Source organism: Ovis aries, chromosome X, assembly GCF_016772045.2.
Source record: "Ovis aries strain OAR_USU_Benz2616 breed Rambouillet chromosome X, ARS-UI_Ramb_v3.0, whole genome shotgun sequence".
NCBI lineage: Eukaryota > Metazoa > Chordata > Mammalia > Artiodactyla > Bovidae > Ovis > Ovis aries.
In genome coordinates, this window is record NC_056080.1 from 76,570,191 (window position 1) to 76,588,642 (window position 18,452).

An 18,452-nucleotide genomic window follows, 5' to 3' on the forward strand; every position below is an offset into this window, starting at 1 on the left:
CAAGGGGATGCACTGGTCATAGCAAACATCCTCTTCCAACAGCACAAGAGAAGACTCTATACATGGAAATCACCAGATGCTCAAGACTGAAATCAGATTGATTATATTCTTTGCAGCCAAAGATGGAGAAGGTCTATACAGTCAGCAAAAACAAGACTGGGAGCTGACTGTGGCTCAGATGATGACCTTCTTACTGCAAAATTCAGACTTACATTGAAGAAAATAGGAAAAACCATTCAGGTATGACCTGAATCAAATTCCTTACAATTATACAGTGAAAATGACAAATATATTGAAGGGATTAGATCTGAGAGACAGCGTGCCTGAAGAATGACGGACTGAGGTTTGTGACATTGTACAGGAGGCAGGGATCAAGATCATCCCCAAGAAAAAGAAATGCAAAAAGGCAAAATAATTGTCTGAGGAGGCCTTGCAAATAGCTGAGTAAAGAAGAGAAGCTAAAGGCAAAGGAAAAAAGAAAAGATGTACCCACTTGAATTCAGAGTTCCACAGAATAGCAAGGAGAGATAAGAAAGCCTTCCTCAGTGATCAATGCAAGGAAATAGGGGGAGGAGAGGGTGAGATGTATAGAAAGAGTAACGTGGAAACCTACATTACCATATTGTAAAAGAGATAGCCAACGGGGAATTTGCTTTATTACTCGGGAAATTCAAACAAGGGCTCTGTATCAATCTAGAGGGAGAGAGATGAGAGGGAGGTTCAAAACGGAGGGGATATATGTCTGATTCATGTTGAGGTTTGACAGAAAACAACAAAATTCTGTAAAGCAATTATTCTTCCATTAAAAGATAAATAAAATTTTTTAAAAAGAAATAAAACAAAAGAATGGCAAAGACTAGAGATCAGTTCAAGAAAATTAGTGATACCAAGGGAACATTTAATGCAAAGATGGGCACAATAAAGGACAAAAACAGTATGGCTATAACAGAAGCAGAAGATATTAAGAAGAGGTAGCAAGAACACAGAAGAAGTATACAAAAAAAAAATCTTCATGACCCAGATAATCATGATGGTGTGATCACTCACCTAGAGCCAGACATCCTGGAATGTGAAGTCAAGCAGGCCTTAGGAAGCATCACTATGAACAAAGCTAATGGAGGTGATGGAATTCCAGCAGAGCTATTTAATATCTTAAAATATGGTGCTGTTAAAGTGCTGCACTCAATGTGCCAGCAAACTTGGAAAACTCAGCAATGATCACGAGAATGGAAAAGGTCAGTTTTCATTCCCATTCCAAAGGAGGGCAATGCCAATGTATGTTCAAACTACTGCACAATTGCACTCATCTCATATGCTAGCAAAGTAATGCTCAAAATTCTCCAAGCCAGGCTTCAACAGTATGTGGACCATGAACTTTCAGATGTTCAAGCTGGATTTAGAAAAGGCAGAGGGAGCAAAGATCAAATTACCAACATCTGTTGGATCATAGAAAAACCAAAAGAGTTCCAGAAAATAATCTACTTCTTCTTTATTGATTATGCGAAAGCCTTTGACTGTGTGGATCACAGCAAACTGTAGAAAATTCTTCAAGAGATGGGAATACCATACCACCTGACCTGAGAAATCTGTATTCAGGTCAAGAAGCAACAGTTAGAACGGTATATGGAACAACAGATTGGTTCCAAATCGGGAAAGGAGTCTATCAAGGCTGTGTATTTATCATTCTTCTTATTTAACTTTTATGCAGAGTACCTCATGCAAAATGCAGGGCTAGACAAAGTGCAAGCTGGACTCAAGATTGCTGGAAAAAGTATCAGTAACCTCAGATATGCAGATGACACTACCCTTATGACAGAAAGCAAAGAATAACTACAGAGTTTCTTGATTAAAGTGAAAGAGTGGAGCGAAAAAAAGCCGACTTAAAACTCAACATTCAAAAAACTAATATCATGACATCTTTTCCCATCACTTCATGGCACATAGATGGGGAAACAATGGAAACAGTGAAAGACTTTTTTTTCGGGGTGGGGGGGGCACAAAATCACTACAAATGGTGACTGCAGCAATGAAATTAAAAGACACTTAATCCTTGGAAGAAAAGCTATGACCAACCTAGACAGCATATTAAAAAGGAGAGACATTACTTTGCCAACAAAGATTTGTCTAGTCAGAGCTATGGTTTTTCCAGTAGTCATGTATGGATGTGAGAGTTTGACCATAAAGAAAGCTGAGCACTGAAGAATTGATGCTATTGAACTGTGGTATTGGAGAAGACTCTTAAGAGTCCCTTGGACTGCAAGGAGATTCAACCAGTCAATTCTAAAGGAAATCAGCTCTGAATATTCATTGGAAGGACTGAGGTTGAAGGTGAAACTCCAATACTTTGGCCACCTGATGTGAAGAACTGACTCACTAGAAAAGACCCTGATGCTGGGAAAGATTGAAGGCAGGAGGAGAAGGGGACAACAGAGGATGAGATGGTTGGATGGCATCACCGACTCTATAAATATGAGTTTGAGCAAGATCCAGGAGTCAGTGATGGACAGGAAAGCCTGGCATACTGAGGTCCATGGGGTCACAAAGAGTTGGACACGACTGAGTGACTGAAGTGAACTGAACTGATATGGACTCCCATTGAATTCACTCTGGGACTATCTGTTATTGAGCAACTGAGCAAGAGCATGGGGATATCCACTGAATAAATAATCTTCCCTTTCTTCCCACTGTCAGACTGTCTTATGACAATCGATACAGCCTCTCAAAGAAGAGATTGTGATATTGGGCAGTCAGTTGTTTTCATTCCAAATTGTAATGGGCCCAGGGAACACACACTTTTGTTGACTCATTTCTTCTGAGACTTAATCGCCTTGGGAATGTACTCCGTAATAAAGTAGCAACACATAAACTTTGTCTCAGGCTCAATGTTCTGAGGAACACAAGCTAAGGAAATACCCAACTGAATCACATACATCTTGTACATGAATCCTATACATGCATCAAGAGACATGTGCAAAAATGTTTACAGCAGCATTATTCACAATATTAAGTAACTGGAAACAACTCAAATGCCTATAAAAGTATAACATCAATAGATTTTAACATGTGAGAAAAGAAGTCAAGCACAAAGAAGACCTACAAACAGTATGATTCCACTTACATAAGGTTCAAACATGATAAAACTAATATATATATTGCTAAAAGACACTCTAGTGTTTATCTATGGAGTTGATGGTAGGTACTGACTGAGAGTGAGCACAAGAAAGGAATCTGGAGTGCTGAAAATGTTCTATTTCTTGATTTGTGTGCAGTTGCTTGGATGGGTATACTCTATAATAATTTCAGTTTATACACTTTTCTACAAACAGGTTATATTTCAACTTTAAAAGCTTAAATGATTGTAATCTCACTTGTTCATTTTTACTTTTGTAGTCTGTGCTTTTGTTGTCAGACAATCCGTGGAATGGGAGAAAATATTTGCAAACCACATATCTGAAAAGGGTTAATTTCTAAAAAGCATGAAGAATTCTATAATTCACTAACCCCTCCAAAAACGTGCAGATTTAAAATGGGCAAAGGATCCAAAGAGAACATATTAATGGCTAACAAGTATATGAAAAGTGCTCAACATCAAAAATCATCAGACAAATGCAAAATCACAATGAGGTAATCTTTTCACATCTGTTACAATGGTCATTACAAAGACAGAGAGAGAGGGAAGGAGGGAAGTCACTCAGCCTTTTTTATAGTCCAGCTCTCACATCCATACATGACTACTGGAAAAACCATAGCTTTGACTAGACGGACCTTTGTCGGCAAAGAGATGTCTCTGCTTTTTTAAATATGCTGTCTAGGTATCTCATAGGTTTTCTTCCAAGGAGCAACCCTCTTAATTTCATGACTGCAGTCACCATCTGCAGTGATTTTGGAGCCCGAGAAAATAAAATCTGTCATTGTTTTCACTTTTTGTGCATATATTTGCCTTGAAACGATAGGACTGGATGCCATGATCTTTGTTTTTTGAATATTGCTTTAAGCTAGCTTTTTCACTCCCCTCTTTCACTTTCATCAAGAGGCTCTTTAGGTCCTTTTCGCTTTCTGCCATTAGAGTGGTATCATCTGCATATGTAAGCATGTTGATATTTCTCCTGACAATCTTGATTCCAGCTTGTGCTTCATCCAGCCCAGCATTTCACATGGTGTACTCTGCATATAAGTTACACAAGCATGGTGACAGGATTACAGCCTTGATGTTCTCCTTTCCCAATTTTGAACCAGTCTATTGTTCTAACTTCTGCTTCTTGACCTGCATACAGGTTTCATAGAAGACAGATAAGGTAGTCTGTTATTTCCATCTCTTTAAGAATTTTCCACAGTTTGTTGTGATCCACACAGTCAAAGGCTTTGGTGTAGTCAATAAAGCAGAAGTAGATGCATTTCTGAAACTCTCTTGCTTTTTTGATGATACAATGGCAGTTGGCAATTTGATCTGGTTCCTCTGCCTTTTCTAAATCCAGCTTGTACATCTGGAAGTTCTCAGTTCATATACTGCTGAAGCTTAGCTTGAAGAATTTTGAACATTACCTTGCTAGCATGTGAAATGAGCCCAATTGCATGGTAGTTTCAACATTCTTTCACATTGCCTCTCTTTGAAATTGGAATGAAAATTGACCTTTTCCAGTTATGTGGCCACTGCTGAATTTTCCCAATTTACTGGCATATTGAGTGTAGCACATTAACAGCATCATCTTTTAGGATTTGAGAGAGCTCTGCTGAAATTCCATTACCTCCACTAGCTTTGTTCATAGTGAGGCTTCCTAGGGCCCACTTGACTTCACACTCCAGGATCTCTAGCTCTAGGGTTATCTGTGTCATGAAGATCTTTTTTGTATAGTTCCTCTGTGTATTCCTGCCACCTCTTCCTAATCTCTTCTGCTTGTGTTATGTCCTTGCCATCTCTTTTCTTTATTGTGCCCATCTTTGCATGAAATGTTCCGTTGGCATCTCCAATTTTCTTAAAGAGATCTATAATCTTTCTCCTGTGGTTTTCCTCTATTTCTTTGCATTGGTCGCTTAAGAATGCTTTCTTATCTCTCCTTGCTATTCTCTGGAACTCTGCGTCCAGTTATGTTTATCTTCCCTTTTCTCCTTTGCCTTTTGTTTCTCTTCTTTTTTCAGCTATTTGTAAGACGTCCTCAAACTACCACTTCGCCTACTTGCATTTCTTTTTCTTTGACATAGTTTTAGTCACCACCTCATGTAAAATGTAATAAGCCTACATCCATAGTTCTTCAAGCACTCTGTCTACAAGATCTAATCCCTTGTATCTATTGTCACCTCCAATGTATTATCATAAGGGGTTTGATTTAGGTCATACCTGAATGGTCTATTAGTTTTCCCTACTTTCATCAATTTCAGCCTAAATTTTGCAATAAGGACCTCATCATCTTAGCCATAGTCACTGCCATATCTTGTTTCCACTGACAGTATAAAGCTTCTCCATCTTTGCCTGCAGAGAGTATAATCAATCTGATTTTGGTTTGACCATTTGTTGATGTCTATAATCTGATTTTGGTTTGACCATTTGTTGATGTCTATGTGCAGAGTCATTGCTTACATTTTTGGTAAACTGTATTTGCTATGACCAGTGCATTCTTTTGGCAAAACTCTGTTACTCTTTGCCCTGCTTCATTTTGTACTCCAAGGCCAAACTTGCCTGTTACTCCAGCTATCTCTTGACTTACTACTTTTGCATTCCAATCCTCTGTGATGAAAAGGACATGCATGCTTATTCTGTGAAACATCCCTAACTGTGTTGCCTGCATCCTAGCCTTCACTGATCTCTGCTCATGTTTCTGATCTTATGTCTCCAAAATTTCTCTTAATTTGGCTTATTGGCTAATATCTTTCAAAATCATTTTATATTTATTGTTAGCTAAAATTGCTAACAACTGTAGCTTACAACTAAGATTTATAGAAGATGTAAGTGGATGGACATGGATGGATTGGAGCCCAATAAGCAGACTTTGTAATAATTAAAAATTGTTGGAATACATGTTTTTAGACAATAAAGCCTGGAATTGATTGTTGATTATTTCTTCCTATGTAGGTTCTCATTGCTATCTTGGTTTCTGAAATTTTAAAGTTCTAGTTATTTAGCTTTACTTTTGATTCAATTATTCGTCTAAAATAAGTTCCTTTTTTGCTTATATCATCCAGAGCTGGGCTTTGTCGCTTGTCAACAAAGAATGCTAACCAATACAGAAATTGGTATCAGGGATTAAGAGTAGCTCAGAGAGAAAGGTACAGGAATTTTGACTACTCTTAGCCTTCTAGATCCTCCCAGAGAGCCCCCTTAAAAGTATCAGGAGAGAATGTCTCTCTTGCTCAAAGCTGTGAAGTTTTACATAAATGACCTATCAAGGTTAGGTATAAATTCAACTGAAGTAATTTTAGAAACCTAAAGAATCAGTCTTTGAGTTTAGCTTTTAAAAATCTCAGCTTTTTTGACCATGTGAAGTAAAGGGGCTTTGCTTTCTTTAGTATGGCTATCAAAAGTCACTAAGGTTTACCATATGCCTTGGGGAAAATTTTTAAAGTTGCACATAATTTTCTTCTCACCTTAAATTAAGTCAATGCCATCAGATGTATCCATTTCTGACACATTGGCTTTGCTTTAATTGCTGTTGCTTCTGCATGGAAGGTTCGTCCCTAAATTCCTTCAGGACTTTTCTCAAATGTCACCTTATCAGAATGCCTTTCCCTAATGTGTTGAAACTCTGTCCATAGTTCTGTCTATCAGATCTAGTCCCTTGAGTACGTCAAAGCTGTATATTGTCACCCTATTTATTTAACTTACATGCAGAGTACATCATGAGAAACGCTGGGCTGGAAGAAGCACAACCTGGAATCAAGAATGCCAGGAGAAATATCAACAACCTCAGATATACAGATGACACCACTCTTATGGCAGAAAGTGAAGAGGAACTAAAAGCCTCTTGATGAAAATGAAAGAGGAGAGCGAAAAGTTAGCTTAAAGCTCAACATTCAGAAAACATCTGGCCCCATCACTTCATGGCACATAGATGGGGAAACAGTGGCTGACTGTATTTGGGGGGGCTCCAAAATCACTGCAGATGGTGACTGCAGCCATAAAATTAAAAGACACTTACTCCTTGGGAGGAAAGTTACGACCAACCTAGATAGCATATTCAAAATCAGAAACATTACTTTTCCAACATTGCTTTTCCATCTAGTCAAGGTTATGGTTTTTCCAGTGGTCATGTATGGATGTGAGAATTGGACTGTAAAGAAAGCTGAGCACCAAAGAATTGATGCTTTTGAACTGTGGTGTTGGAGAAGACTCTTGAGAGTCCCTTGGACTGCAAGGAGATCCAACAAGTCCATCCTAACAGAGATAAGTCCTGGGTGTTCATTGGAAGGACTGATGCTGAAGCTGAAACTCCAATACTTTGACCACCTCATGTGAAGAGTTGACTCATTGGAAAAGACCCTGATGCTGAGAGGGATTTGGGGGCAGGAGGAGAAGGGGACGACAGAGGATGAGATGGCTGGATAGCATCACCAACTCGATGCACTTGAATTTGGGTGAACTCCGGGAGTTGGTGATGGACAGGGAGGCCTGGCTTGCTGTGATTCTTGGGGTAGCAAAGAGTCAGACACGACTGAGCGAATCAACTGAACTGAACTGAACTGAATGGACTGAAATCAGTTAATTCACACCCCATCCCCATACTGTTTTTATTTTCCTTCATAGCGCTTGGCTTTTTATAACATTTTTCTGTTTCTCTTTTATTTCTGGAATTGTAAGCTCCGTGAGGGAAGGCATTACATTATTCTCTACTTTGAACAAATTTCTGGCACATAGTAGGCGCTTAGTTACATAGTCTTAGACTGTATGAACTTGCCCACGTATTGTAGAAGTAACCTGTTCTTTTTGTGATTAGTTATTTATTAAGACGGGCTTCCCTAGTGACTCAGGGTAAAAAATCCGCCTGCAATGAGGGTTCAGTCCCTGGGTTGAGAAGATCCTCTGGAGAAAGGAATGACTACCTACTCCAGTATTCTGGCCTGGAGAATTCCGTGGACCGTATAGTCCATGAGGTCGCAAAAAGGCGGACACAACTGAGAGACTTTCACTGTCAGTATTTATTAAGGCAGCTGAACTTGGATTTTAAGTCCTCAGCTAGAAAAATCTCATACACCAGAAACAACTAACACAATGAAAAGTTCTGCACCCAGAAAAGCATCTTTCAAATGGACTATGAAGAATATATTCTGAAAGGTGTTATCAGGGGCAGCGACAGTCAATCACAAAGTTAAATCTTTTCTCCCTAGAGAGGACAAACTGCTGCAGCTTCCCAGAGCAGCACTAGAAGGGCGGAGAAAGGGCGGAGCCAGCCGGCGAGCGGCGGGACTGGCTGAGGCTAGTGTAAGTGGAATCTAGTTGAACTGTTTTGTCCCTTTCCGCTCTCCGTGCGACGACTTGGGCGGAGGCGGTCAACGCTATGGCAGCCCTTAGGGTAAGTAAAAAAAAAAAAAAAAAAATATATATATATATATATATATATATACACATATATATACATACATATATACCTTGCTTAGTTTCTGGAGTGCTAATAGCACTCTAATAACCATAGAAGGGGTCCTCCTAACTTCAAAAAGGAGTCCCACAGCAAGAGGCGAGATGGAGATGAGGTTGCGAGAGAACTAGCAAGGTCAGGGAATCTTTAACCGGTTTGAAGCCTCAATACACCTGCCTAGGCTGCACTCCATGGGGTCGCTAAGAGTCGGACAGGACTGAACGGCTTCACTTTCACTTTTCACTTTCATGCATTCGAAAAGGAAATGGCAACCCACTCCAGTGTTTTTGCCTGGAGAATCCCAGGGACGGGGGAACCTGGTGGGCTGCCGTCTCTGGGGTCGCACAGAGTCGGACACGACTGAAGCGATTTAGCAGCAGCAGCAGCAGCAGCAGCCGCAGCCTGAAACTGTACTCTCCTCAGTTCCCTGCTGTTGACTTTATACTGCGGTGGGGTGAAAACTGGGAAACTGCTGGGTGAAAATGGCCGCCTGGGCGACGAGCAGCAAACAGACTTGTGTCTTGAGCTGAAACAAAGAGAAAAGAAGCCTGGGCATTTGTCTGGGTGCATAGGGCGGAGCCTCACAACCCTTTGAAGGACTTCGTTCGAAAATTGTTTCTGGTAAAATAGACCAGGTCTCTCTGCAGTGCGCGGGTTTGTATTCACTGCTGTTACTCTACGGGTTTGAATAACAAACCTGTTTCTTTTGAGTTCTGCAGTGCGAAATGATCCTTTTACTTAGGAATCTGTACAGGAAGTGACACAACTGGCTGCCAACAGCAGTTCCCTAAGTAAGTTTCATTAACAGTAGTCGACAAATATCTATGGGTAGATATTTGTAGCAGGTTGTAAGTGTAAAATGCACTCTTGCAGGAGATACAAATATGAATAATTCAAGCTCTGTATCGGGCTTGATAAGCCATTCTCACTTCATTTCTGCATTCATGCATGCATGCATGCTGAGTCGCTTCAGTCGTGTCCGACTCTGTGCGACCCCATGGACAGCAGCCCACCAGGCTCCTCTGTCCAAGGGATTCTCTAGGCAAGAATACTGGAGTGGGTTGCCATTGCTCTTCTCTTCTGCATTCGTAATTTATTTGAATTACCACAACACCCGTCTAACTGGACTTGCTGCCTGGCTCTAATGGAATTCATTTTCCCCTGCACTCCCAGAGTACTAAAATGCCAATCTGATTATGTCCCTCCACTACTTAAAAATCTTTATTGGCACTCCATCATCTGTCCTCTGGGCTCAGATCAGACTCTTATGTGTCTAGAACAGCCCAGACTGCCTTGCCTTTCCAGCTTCTTTTCCTATCTTTCCGGAACTCTCCTAACATCTGTGTTTTTCCCCTGCTCTTTCTCTGGGTCTGAAGTGCCCTTTACCATCCTCATGTAGTTAGTTCCTATTCATATTTCACTGATTCATTTAACAGTGATTTGTGTACTGCCTCCCCATATGCTAAATGCAAATTGCCTTTTCCAAGATAGTGTCCCAGATCTCCCCAGTCTGATTTAAGTAATTCGCCTTTGTGCTCCCAGAGGACCCTGGGCATACTTTTACCTTTGGACTTATCACACTGCAAGTAATAGACTATTTACTGTCTATTCTACCCTCCTAAATGATAAGCTACTTGAGAGCAATAATTACATGTTAATTTTTGTATCCTTAGTACTAAACACAAGTATGACTTATATTAGGTACTCAATAAATTCTGCATTAATAAATAAGTGCCAGGCAATGGAGATAAAATAAATTAAGTTAAGCATTGTATAATGAATGATAATGATTCAGAGTAGGGGAAGTGCCTTGCCTCAGAAGAAGTAAAAAGTGATCTGAGGGTTCAGAAGAAAGCTCACACCTGGTTGAAGAGAATAAAGAAAGACTTCATGGAGGGAGTACAGAGAGAGAATGAGTGGTCAATGGTTAAAAAGCAAACCTGAAAAGTACGTTGTCATTGAAGCCTAGAGGAGGAGACAGTTGAACAGATTTTTGATTTGGCCAATAATAAGTCATTGGTAGCTGCCATTTATTAAGTGCTTACTACAAGGCTAGGCACCTTACTAAAATACTTTGTGTATGTTATTTCACTTAATTATCAAGACAACTTTATGTTGAAGATACTATGATCACCATTTTACAAATGAAAAACTAAGGTTAAGAAAATTCAGTTAAGTTCCCCAAAGTCATAATGCTAATAAGAGCTGAAGTGAAGTGGTAGAGTGAGAACCTAGGTTGTAAGGGGTTGTGTTGTGTTGTGCTCAGTTGCTTCAGTCATGTCCGACTCTTTGCAACCCTATGGACTGTAGACCGCCAGGCTTCCCTGCAAATGGGTATCCCCAGTCAGTTGTCATACCCTCCTCCAGGGGATATTCCCAACCCAGGGATGGAACCTGTGTCTCTTACATCTCCTGCATTGGCAGATGGGTCTCTACTGCTGAGCCACTGGGGAATCCCCAGATTATAAGGGGTTAGGGAAAGGATTTCCTAAAGGAACTCAGTCCTGAATATTCATTGGAAAGACTGATGCTGAAGCTCCAATACTTTTGCCATCTGATGTGAAGAACTGACTCATTGGAAAAGATCCTGATGCTGGGAGAGATTGAAGGCAGGAGGAGAAGGGGACAACAGAGGATGAGATGGTTGGATGGCATCAATGACTCGATGAACATGAATTAGAGCAAGCTCCGGGAGTTGGTGATGGACAGGGAAGCCTGGCATGCTGCAGTCCATGGGATTTCAAAGAGTTGGACATGACTGAATGACTGAACTGAACTGAGGGAAAGGATAAGGGATGGAAAACTGGCATTCATTTAGCACCTACTTTGACCAGCTGCTTTACATGTATTATTTACTTTTAATCTTTTTGATGACCCTAAGAAATGGGGTAATATCCCCATTTTACATATGAGAAAACTGAGGCTTAGGAAGAGTGCTGGCTCCAGGTCATACAGCTACTAGGTGAAAGAACCAGATTCAAACACAGGTATATTTGGCTTCAAAGTCCCTGATCTTTCCACTACTCATTACATTCTCTGGAAGGGAGGTGTACATCACTCTTTAGAAAAATGTTATGGTCAAAGTAGGGAAGAGATCTTAAGATGGTGGTAGGAAGTTCCAGAAAAGATGTCTTTTCATTTAAAAAAAGAAGGAGACTATATGCCAATTAAATCTCAATGAAACTGGAGGAAAAACATGTCAGAAGACCTGAGCAGGTTTGGAGACAGGGAGAAATGTGCAAGAACTACTAAAAATTAATGATAGTGATCACAGCTATTAAACTATTGAACATTTACTGCACTAGGCATTTTGCTAAGTGCATTATGTGAATTTATGCTTCACAATGGCCCAATGAGTAGTTGTTGTTAAGAGCATTTTAGAGGTAAAGAAGCTGAAATTTAGAAAGATTAAATAACTCTGCCACAGTCACGCAGTTGTAAGGGGTCAATCTGAATCTGACATCTCTGATCTGAGTCCAGATCATGGGGCTTAACCTTGATGAAGCATCTGTAAGGCCAAGGTATAAAACGGATGATCTGTGTTAATTTTGAAGTCCCAGAGTTTAATAATAGGGGATAATGTAGGAAGGAGTCCTGAATGTTGGTTAGATAACTCTGAAAATAGTTTAGATTCATTTTGAAAGATAAGAGCTTTTTGAGCAAATATGATGATAGAACACTGATGTGGAATTAGCCTTGAGAACAAGTTCTGTACTGATCTTACCTCCTGACTTCTTGACTCAGAGAGAATAGCTGGAGGACTGGCTTTCATTTAAAAGGATCAGGAGAAATATAGCGTCAAAAGCCACATGTCATTAATGCCAAAAGTTGAGTGAATTTGGGGAAAATTTGGGTCCTGGAAAATGTTTGTTTATAATAAAATACATAATATTGAAATATAGCTACCATGTACTGAGCAGTTCCTGTGTGTCAGACATTGTATTATGCTGTTGATGACATCATTTCACTTAATTCTCACAAAAAGTTTTCCATGGTAGATAATATAATTGGCTCAAAGAACAGGAGTAGGACAGTAAGGAAATCAAAGCTGAAATAGGAGGTTGTAGTCAGAGAAAAGCTTATTGAGTTTATAATTTAAACTGTTAACAAGTTCCAGAAAATGGTAAATTCAGGGTGTACTCATGGAGAGTGTAACTGTGGTAGAGTGAAAGCTCTAAGAAGGTGAAGTCAAAGAACAGCAAGGTGAGGCTTTTGAGTGGCTCAATCACATGGACATTAAAGTCACTCAGAGTTATGGCAGGATTTAGAGTATAGAAGAGGGCTTCCCAGGTGTCACTAGTGGTAAAGAACCTTCCTGCCAATGCAGAAGAAGTAAGAAATGAGTGTCCGATCCCTGGGTCAGGAAGATCCTCTGGAGGATGAAATGGCAACCCACTCCAGTATTCTTGCTTGGAGAACCCTATGGACAGAGGCACCTGGTGGGCTACAGTTCATAGGTTGCAAAGAGTTGGACACAACTGAAGTGATTTAGCACAGCAGACAGAGTATAGAAGAAGTCGATGTGATGAAATGTCTGGGAGGCAGGTGCTAAGGATGAATAGGTCAGTGGTATGAACCTCAAAGGAGAACTACTTTTCTTTCCTTAATGGGAATTTGTTTTCAGTTTAAATGTAGCATACATACAATTAAGTACACAAATCACAAGCAGATTAGTAAATTGTCAAAAGATGAACATACTTGTTCAACCGGCATCCAAATTAAAAGAAAAAAAGAACATTACCAGCAGCCCAGAAACTTTCCCCTTTTTTCCTCCTCCACCATAGATTAATCTTGCCTATTTTTTAACTTTATGTAAATATAATTATGCAGTATTTACTTTGTTATATCTGGCTTCTTTCACCCAATATTATATTTTTGAGATTCAGCCATTACACATGTATGTTCATTCATTCTTATGTGCTATGTGATATCCTGGAAAAAAGTACTTATGCCTGACCCCCATCCCTGATGGGACATTTTAATATTTTAAAACTCCACCAATGATTCTGCTGTGTTGCTAGGTTTAAGACCCACTGGTTTAGGAGGGAATTTGTGGCTTTCATACAGGTTAGAGAAAGAAAGTATTAGGCCTTTTCAGGTTATAAACAACAGATGCAAGATCAAGTTATCTTTTTTTTTTTTCTTTTTACTATGAGACGGTATTCATTTTTATGATTTTTTTATGATTTTTAATGTTACATATCATTTTAACTTTATTTTTTTGCTTTACAATACTGTATTGGTTTTGCCATACATTGACATGAATCTACCACAGGTGTACATGAGTTCCCAACCCTGAACCCCCCTCCCACCACCCTCAAGTTATCTTAAATAGTAGTTTAATGAAAAGAATATTTAGGTTAGGAAGAATGCCTAGGAAACTGTCTCACCAGCTAAACAGATTGCAAGTAGAACCATTCGGGATACTGTATTAATGCTGGTAGTCATTCTCATGATTATTCTGCTTCTGTTAACTCTGTGTTTCATATTCAGACTTTCCTAGAGACAGGATCTAATCAGGTTGGCTAGGCACAAACTACTGCAAAGTAGCCTTCTTAGGCAGAAATTGCACATCAGGCCCTTTGGCAAGGCAGTTTCTTGTTGGCTCTCTTTGGCTCAGGTACCAATCATGGTCCAGTCAGTTTTGGCCAGTGTATGAGTCCTGTTGTTCATAGCATGGTGACCTGTGTTCCAGGACTTCTTAGAAGGGGCAAGGCAATGGATGGGTACTTTGGTGTTCATGGTTTTTCTGGTACAATGCACTTTTTAATACTTTCTAGAAGTAAGTAATAAGGTGGTTGAAAATATGGTGGAATATATTTAGAGTTGTTTTTAAAAGCTAACTTATTAAGGTCTTATAATTTAAATTGGAAAATTGGTTGCCCGTCTATTTCTGCTTTATTGACTATGCCAAAGCCTTTGACTGTGTGGATCACAATAAACTGTGGACAATTCTGAAAGAGATGGCAATACCAGAACACATAATCTGCCTCTTGAGAAATCTGCATGCAGGTCAGGAAGCAACAGTTAGAAATGGACATGGAACAATAGATTGGTTTCAAATAGGAAAAGGAGTACATCAAGGCTGTATATTGTCACCCTGCTTATTTAACTTTTATGCAGAGTACATCATGAGAAATGCTGGACTGGAAGAAACACAAGCTGGATCAAGATTGCCAGGAGAAATATCAATAACTTCAGATATGCAGATGACACCATCCTTATGGCAGAAAGTGAAGAGGAGCTAAAAAGCCTCTTGATGAAAGTGAAAGGAGAGTGAAAAAGTTGGCTTAAAGCTCAACATTCAGAAAACGAAGATCATGGCATCTGGTCCCATCACTTCATGGCAAATAGATGGGGAAACAGTAAAAACAGTGTCAGACTTTATTTTGGGGGGGGGGGGGCTCCAAAATCACTGTAGATGGTGATTGCAGCCATGAAATTAAAAGACGCTTACTCCTTGGAAGAAAAGTTATGACCAACTTAGATAGCATATTCAAAAGCAGAGACATTACTTTGCTGACTAAGGTCCGTCTAGTCAAGGCTATGGTTTTTCCAGTGGTCATGTATGAATGTGAGAGTTGGACTGTGAAGAAGGCTGAGCATGGAAGAATTGATGCTTTTGAACTGTGGTGTTGGAGAATAATCTTGAGAGTCTCTTGAACTGCAAGGAGATCCAACCAATCCATTCTGAAGGAGATCAGCCCTGGGATTTCTTTTGGAAGGAATGATGCTGAAGCTGAAACTCCAGTACTTTGGCCACCTCATGTGAAGAGCTGACTCATTGGAAAAGACTCTGATGCTGGGAGGGATTGGGGGCAGGAGGAGAAGGGGACAACAGAGGATGAGATGGCTCGATGGGCGTGAGTCTGAGTGAACTCCGGGAGTTGGTGATTGATAGGGGGGCCTGGCATGCTGCGATTCATGGGGTTGCAAAGAGTTTGACACGACTGAGCGACTGAACTGAACTGATGGACCGAAAAAAAAGACCATTGAGACAACCAGTGTAGTAGCAATCTATAGTGGATAATAAATTTCGCTTAGTACAATTTGAGCATGTTAGGGGGAAAAAGTAACCCAGTTCTATGATCTCCCTGAGTGAGACCATCTGTTATACTTACTTGATCGGTATTAGTACTCTAAGCTAAGTCATGAGTTGCATACTTAATGTAGATTTGGCCTGGCTGTTTTTGAATATTTTCTCTCAGTCATTTTGAGACTTATCAGGGACTTCACATATCACTAGGCTATCTGCTACTGCCATATCCCCTGCTTAGTCTGGCTCTGTAGTTCACCTCTTTCATTCACATTTCCAAATTCATACTTGATATCTTTAGGTGCATCAAATTCAACAAGGGCAAAATTCCTTTCTGTTTGCCAAATTTGACTTTTCTTCTGTATTCCTTATTTCATTTAAGAACATGAGCTTCTAAGCTTGGGCTCGTCTTAAATTATCCTCTACACCCATACTGTTAACGAGTCTTCTGGGTACTTTATACTTTCATCCATTCTTGTTCTTTTATACATTCATTGATTTAAAGATATCTTAATGCCTATAATGTGTAGAAGATGGTGATAAACATTGGGGATACAAAGATCAGCAAAATATAAACAAGGTATATAGAAGAGAAAAAACTAAAACTAATAAATACATGAAGAAATGCTTAAAACAATTAGCAGATAACTGCATATTAGAACAATGAGGTAACACTTTATTAAGCTAGAGAAAAATAGAATTCTAGTTAATGTTGGTAGGGATTTATTCAGTGATATTAAATATATATACATATCCTATGGCATGGCAGTTCTTTTCTTGAGTGTATATCGCAAAGATATACAAGTTCATGAGGACACTTACAGAGTAATATTCCTCACAGTGTTTTTTTATGGTGACAGGGAGTTTAAAGCAATGTAGTTGTCTATCACTGACAGTGGATAGGTGAAATGTGGTGGATATACACCATACATCAGCTGGAAGAAATTGGTTGTATGAACACAGATGGCTATGTTTTATGAAAAAGGGTAAGAAACAAAATAACTGTAATACGCCATTTATGTTATTTTTAAAAATAAGAAAAAATGAGATTTGTAATAACAAAAAATGTGTGTCTGTGCTCAACTGTGTCTGACTTTTTGCAACCCTATGGAGCCTGCCAGGCTTCTTTGTCCATGGGATTTCCCATGCAGGAATACTGGAGTGAGTTGCTATTTCCTACTCCAGGGGATCTTCCTGGCTCAGGGATCAAACCTCTGTCTCTTGCATTTCCTGCACTGGCAGACAGATTCTCTACCACTGCACCACCTGGGAAGCCAACAATTAAAAATATATGTACATGTTACTACAATATGCATTTTTAAAAATGCAAACATAATCTAATCATTAAATACATCAAAATACCCACCTACCTATGATGAGTAAATTAGAGTGAAATTTGATGATTAAAGGAAATTAATTAATCAATCAATTTTAAAAGCAGGAGGACAAAGAAGAGCAAGACCAAAGTATTGTCCTCAAGGAATGGACTCTACTAAACGAAACTGATAAACACAAATTCTATTCAAAATAAAAGATATCTAAATGTTCAGTTCACTTCAGTCACTCAGTCGTGTCTGACTCTTTCGGACCCCTTGAATCACAGCACACCAGGCCTCCCTGTCCATCATCAACTCCCGGGGTTCACCCAAACTCAAGTGCATCGAGTCAGTGATGCCATCCAAACATCTCATCCTCTGTCACCCCCTTCTCCTCCTGCCCCCAATCCCTCCCAGCATCAGGGTCTTTTCCAATGAGTCAACTCTTTGCATGAGGTGGCCAAAGTACTGGAGTTTCAGCTTCAACATCAGTCCTTCCAATGAACACCCAAGACTGATCTCCTTTAGGATGGACTGGTTGGATCTCCTTGCAGTCCAAGGGACTCTCAAGAGTCTTCTCCAACACCACAGTGCAAAAGCATCAATTCTTCAGCACTCAGCTTTCTTCACAGTCCAACTCTCACATTCATACATGACCACTGGAAAAATCATAGCCTTGACTAGACGGACCTTTGTTGGCAAAGTAATGTCTCTGCTTTTGAATATGCTATCTAGGTTGGTCATAACTTTCCTTCCAAGGAGTAAGCATCTTTTAATTTCATGGCTGCAGTCTCCATCTGCATCGATTTTGGAGCCCCCTAAAATAAAGTCAGCCACTGTTTCCACTGTTTCCCCATCTGTTTGCCATGAAGTGATGGGACCGGATGCCATGATCTTTGTTTTCTGAATGTTGAGCTTTAAGCCAACTCTTTCACTCTCCTCTTTCACTTTCATCAAGAGGCTTTTTAGTTCCTCTTCACTTTCTGCCATAAGGGTGGTGTCATCTGCATATCTAAGGTTATTAATGTTTCTCCCAGCAATCTTGATTCCAGCTTGTGCTTCTTTCAGCCTGGTGTTTCTCATGATGTACTCTGCATATAAGTTAAATAAGCAGGGTGACAATATACAGCCTTGATGTACTCCTTTTCCTATTTAGAACCAGTGTGTTGTTCCATGTCCAGTTCTAACTGTTGCTTCCTGACCTGTGCATAATCTAATAGTGACTATGTGAGAAAAGAGGAGGAAATAGTTTAAATGCCTACAGAATATAAGGCTGCTTCATAATTGTTCATTTTAGTTAATTCAAGTATGGATTAAACACCTGCCAGGTGTTAAGAACTTCTTGTTGCCAAGTGGTGGTAGATTGTATTTTTTATTTTAAATATTTGCAGTCTCTTACTGTAAGAGTATTATACACCCCTGCCGAGATTTCTTATTCTTTTCCTCTACCACAAGAATGACTTGTATTACTTTACTAGGTAAATAATTTCATAATTTTTTTTGGCATATCTTGGTACTGATCAAAATATGGTAAAA

At 39.6% G+C, this 18,452-nt stretch overlaps 1 protein-coding gene across 1 annotated transcript in view; it reads left to right on the forward strand.

Moving 5' to 3' along the window:
- The first annotated feature begins 8,454 nt into the window (after positions 1–8,454).
- The window catches only part of APOOL (apolipoprotein O like), a 94,438-nt gene continuing 84,440 nt past the window's right edge, over positions 8,455–18,452 (forward strand). The window contains exon 1 of the mRNA XM_004022229.5: positions 8,455–8,501. Within this exon, the coding sequence (XP_004022278.1) occupies positions 8,487–8,501 (15 nt within the window). The 5' untranslated portion in view covers positions 8,455–8,486. The remainder of the gene's footprint in view (positions 8,502–18,452) is intronic.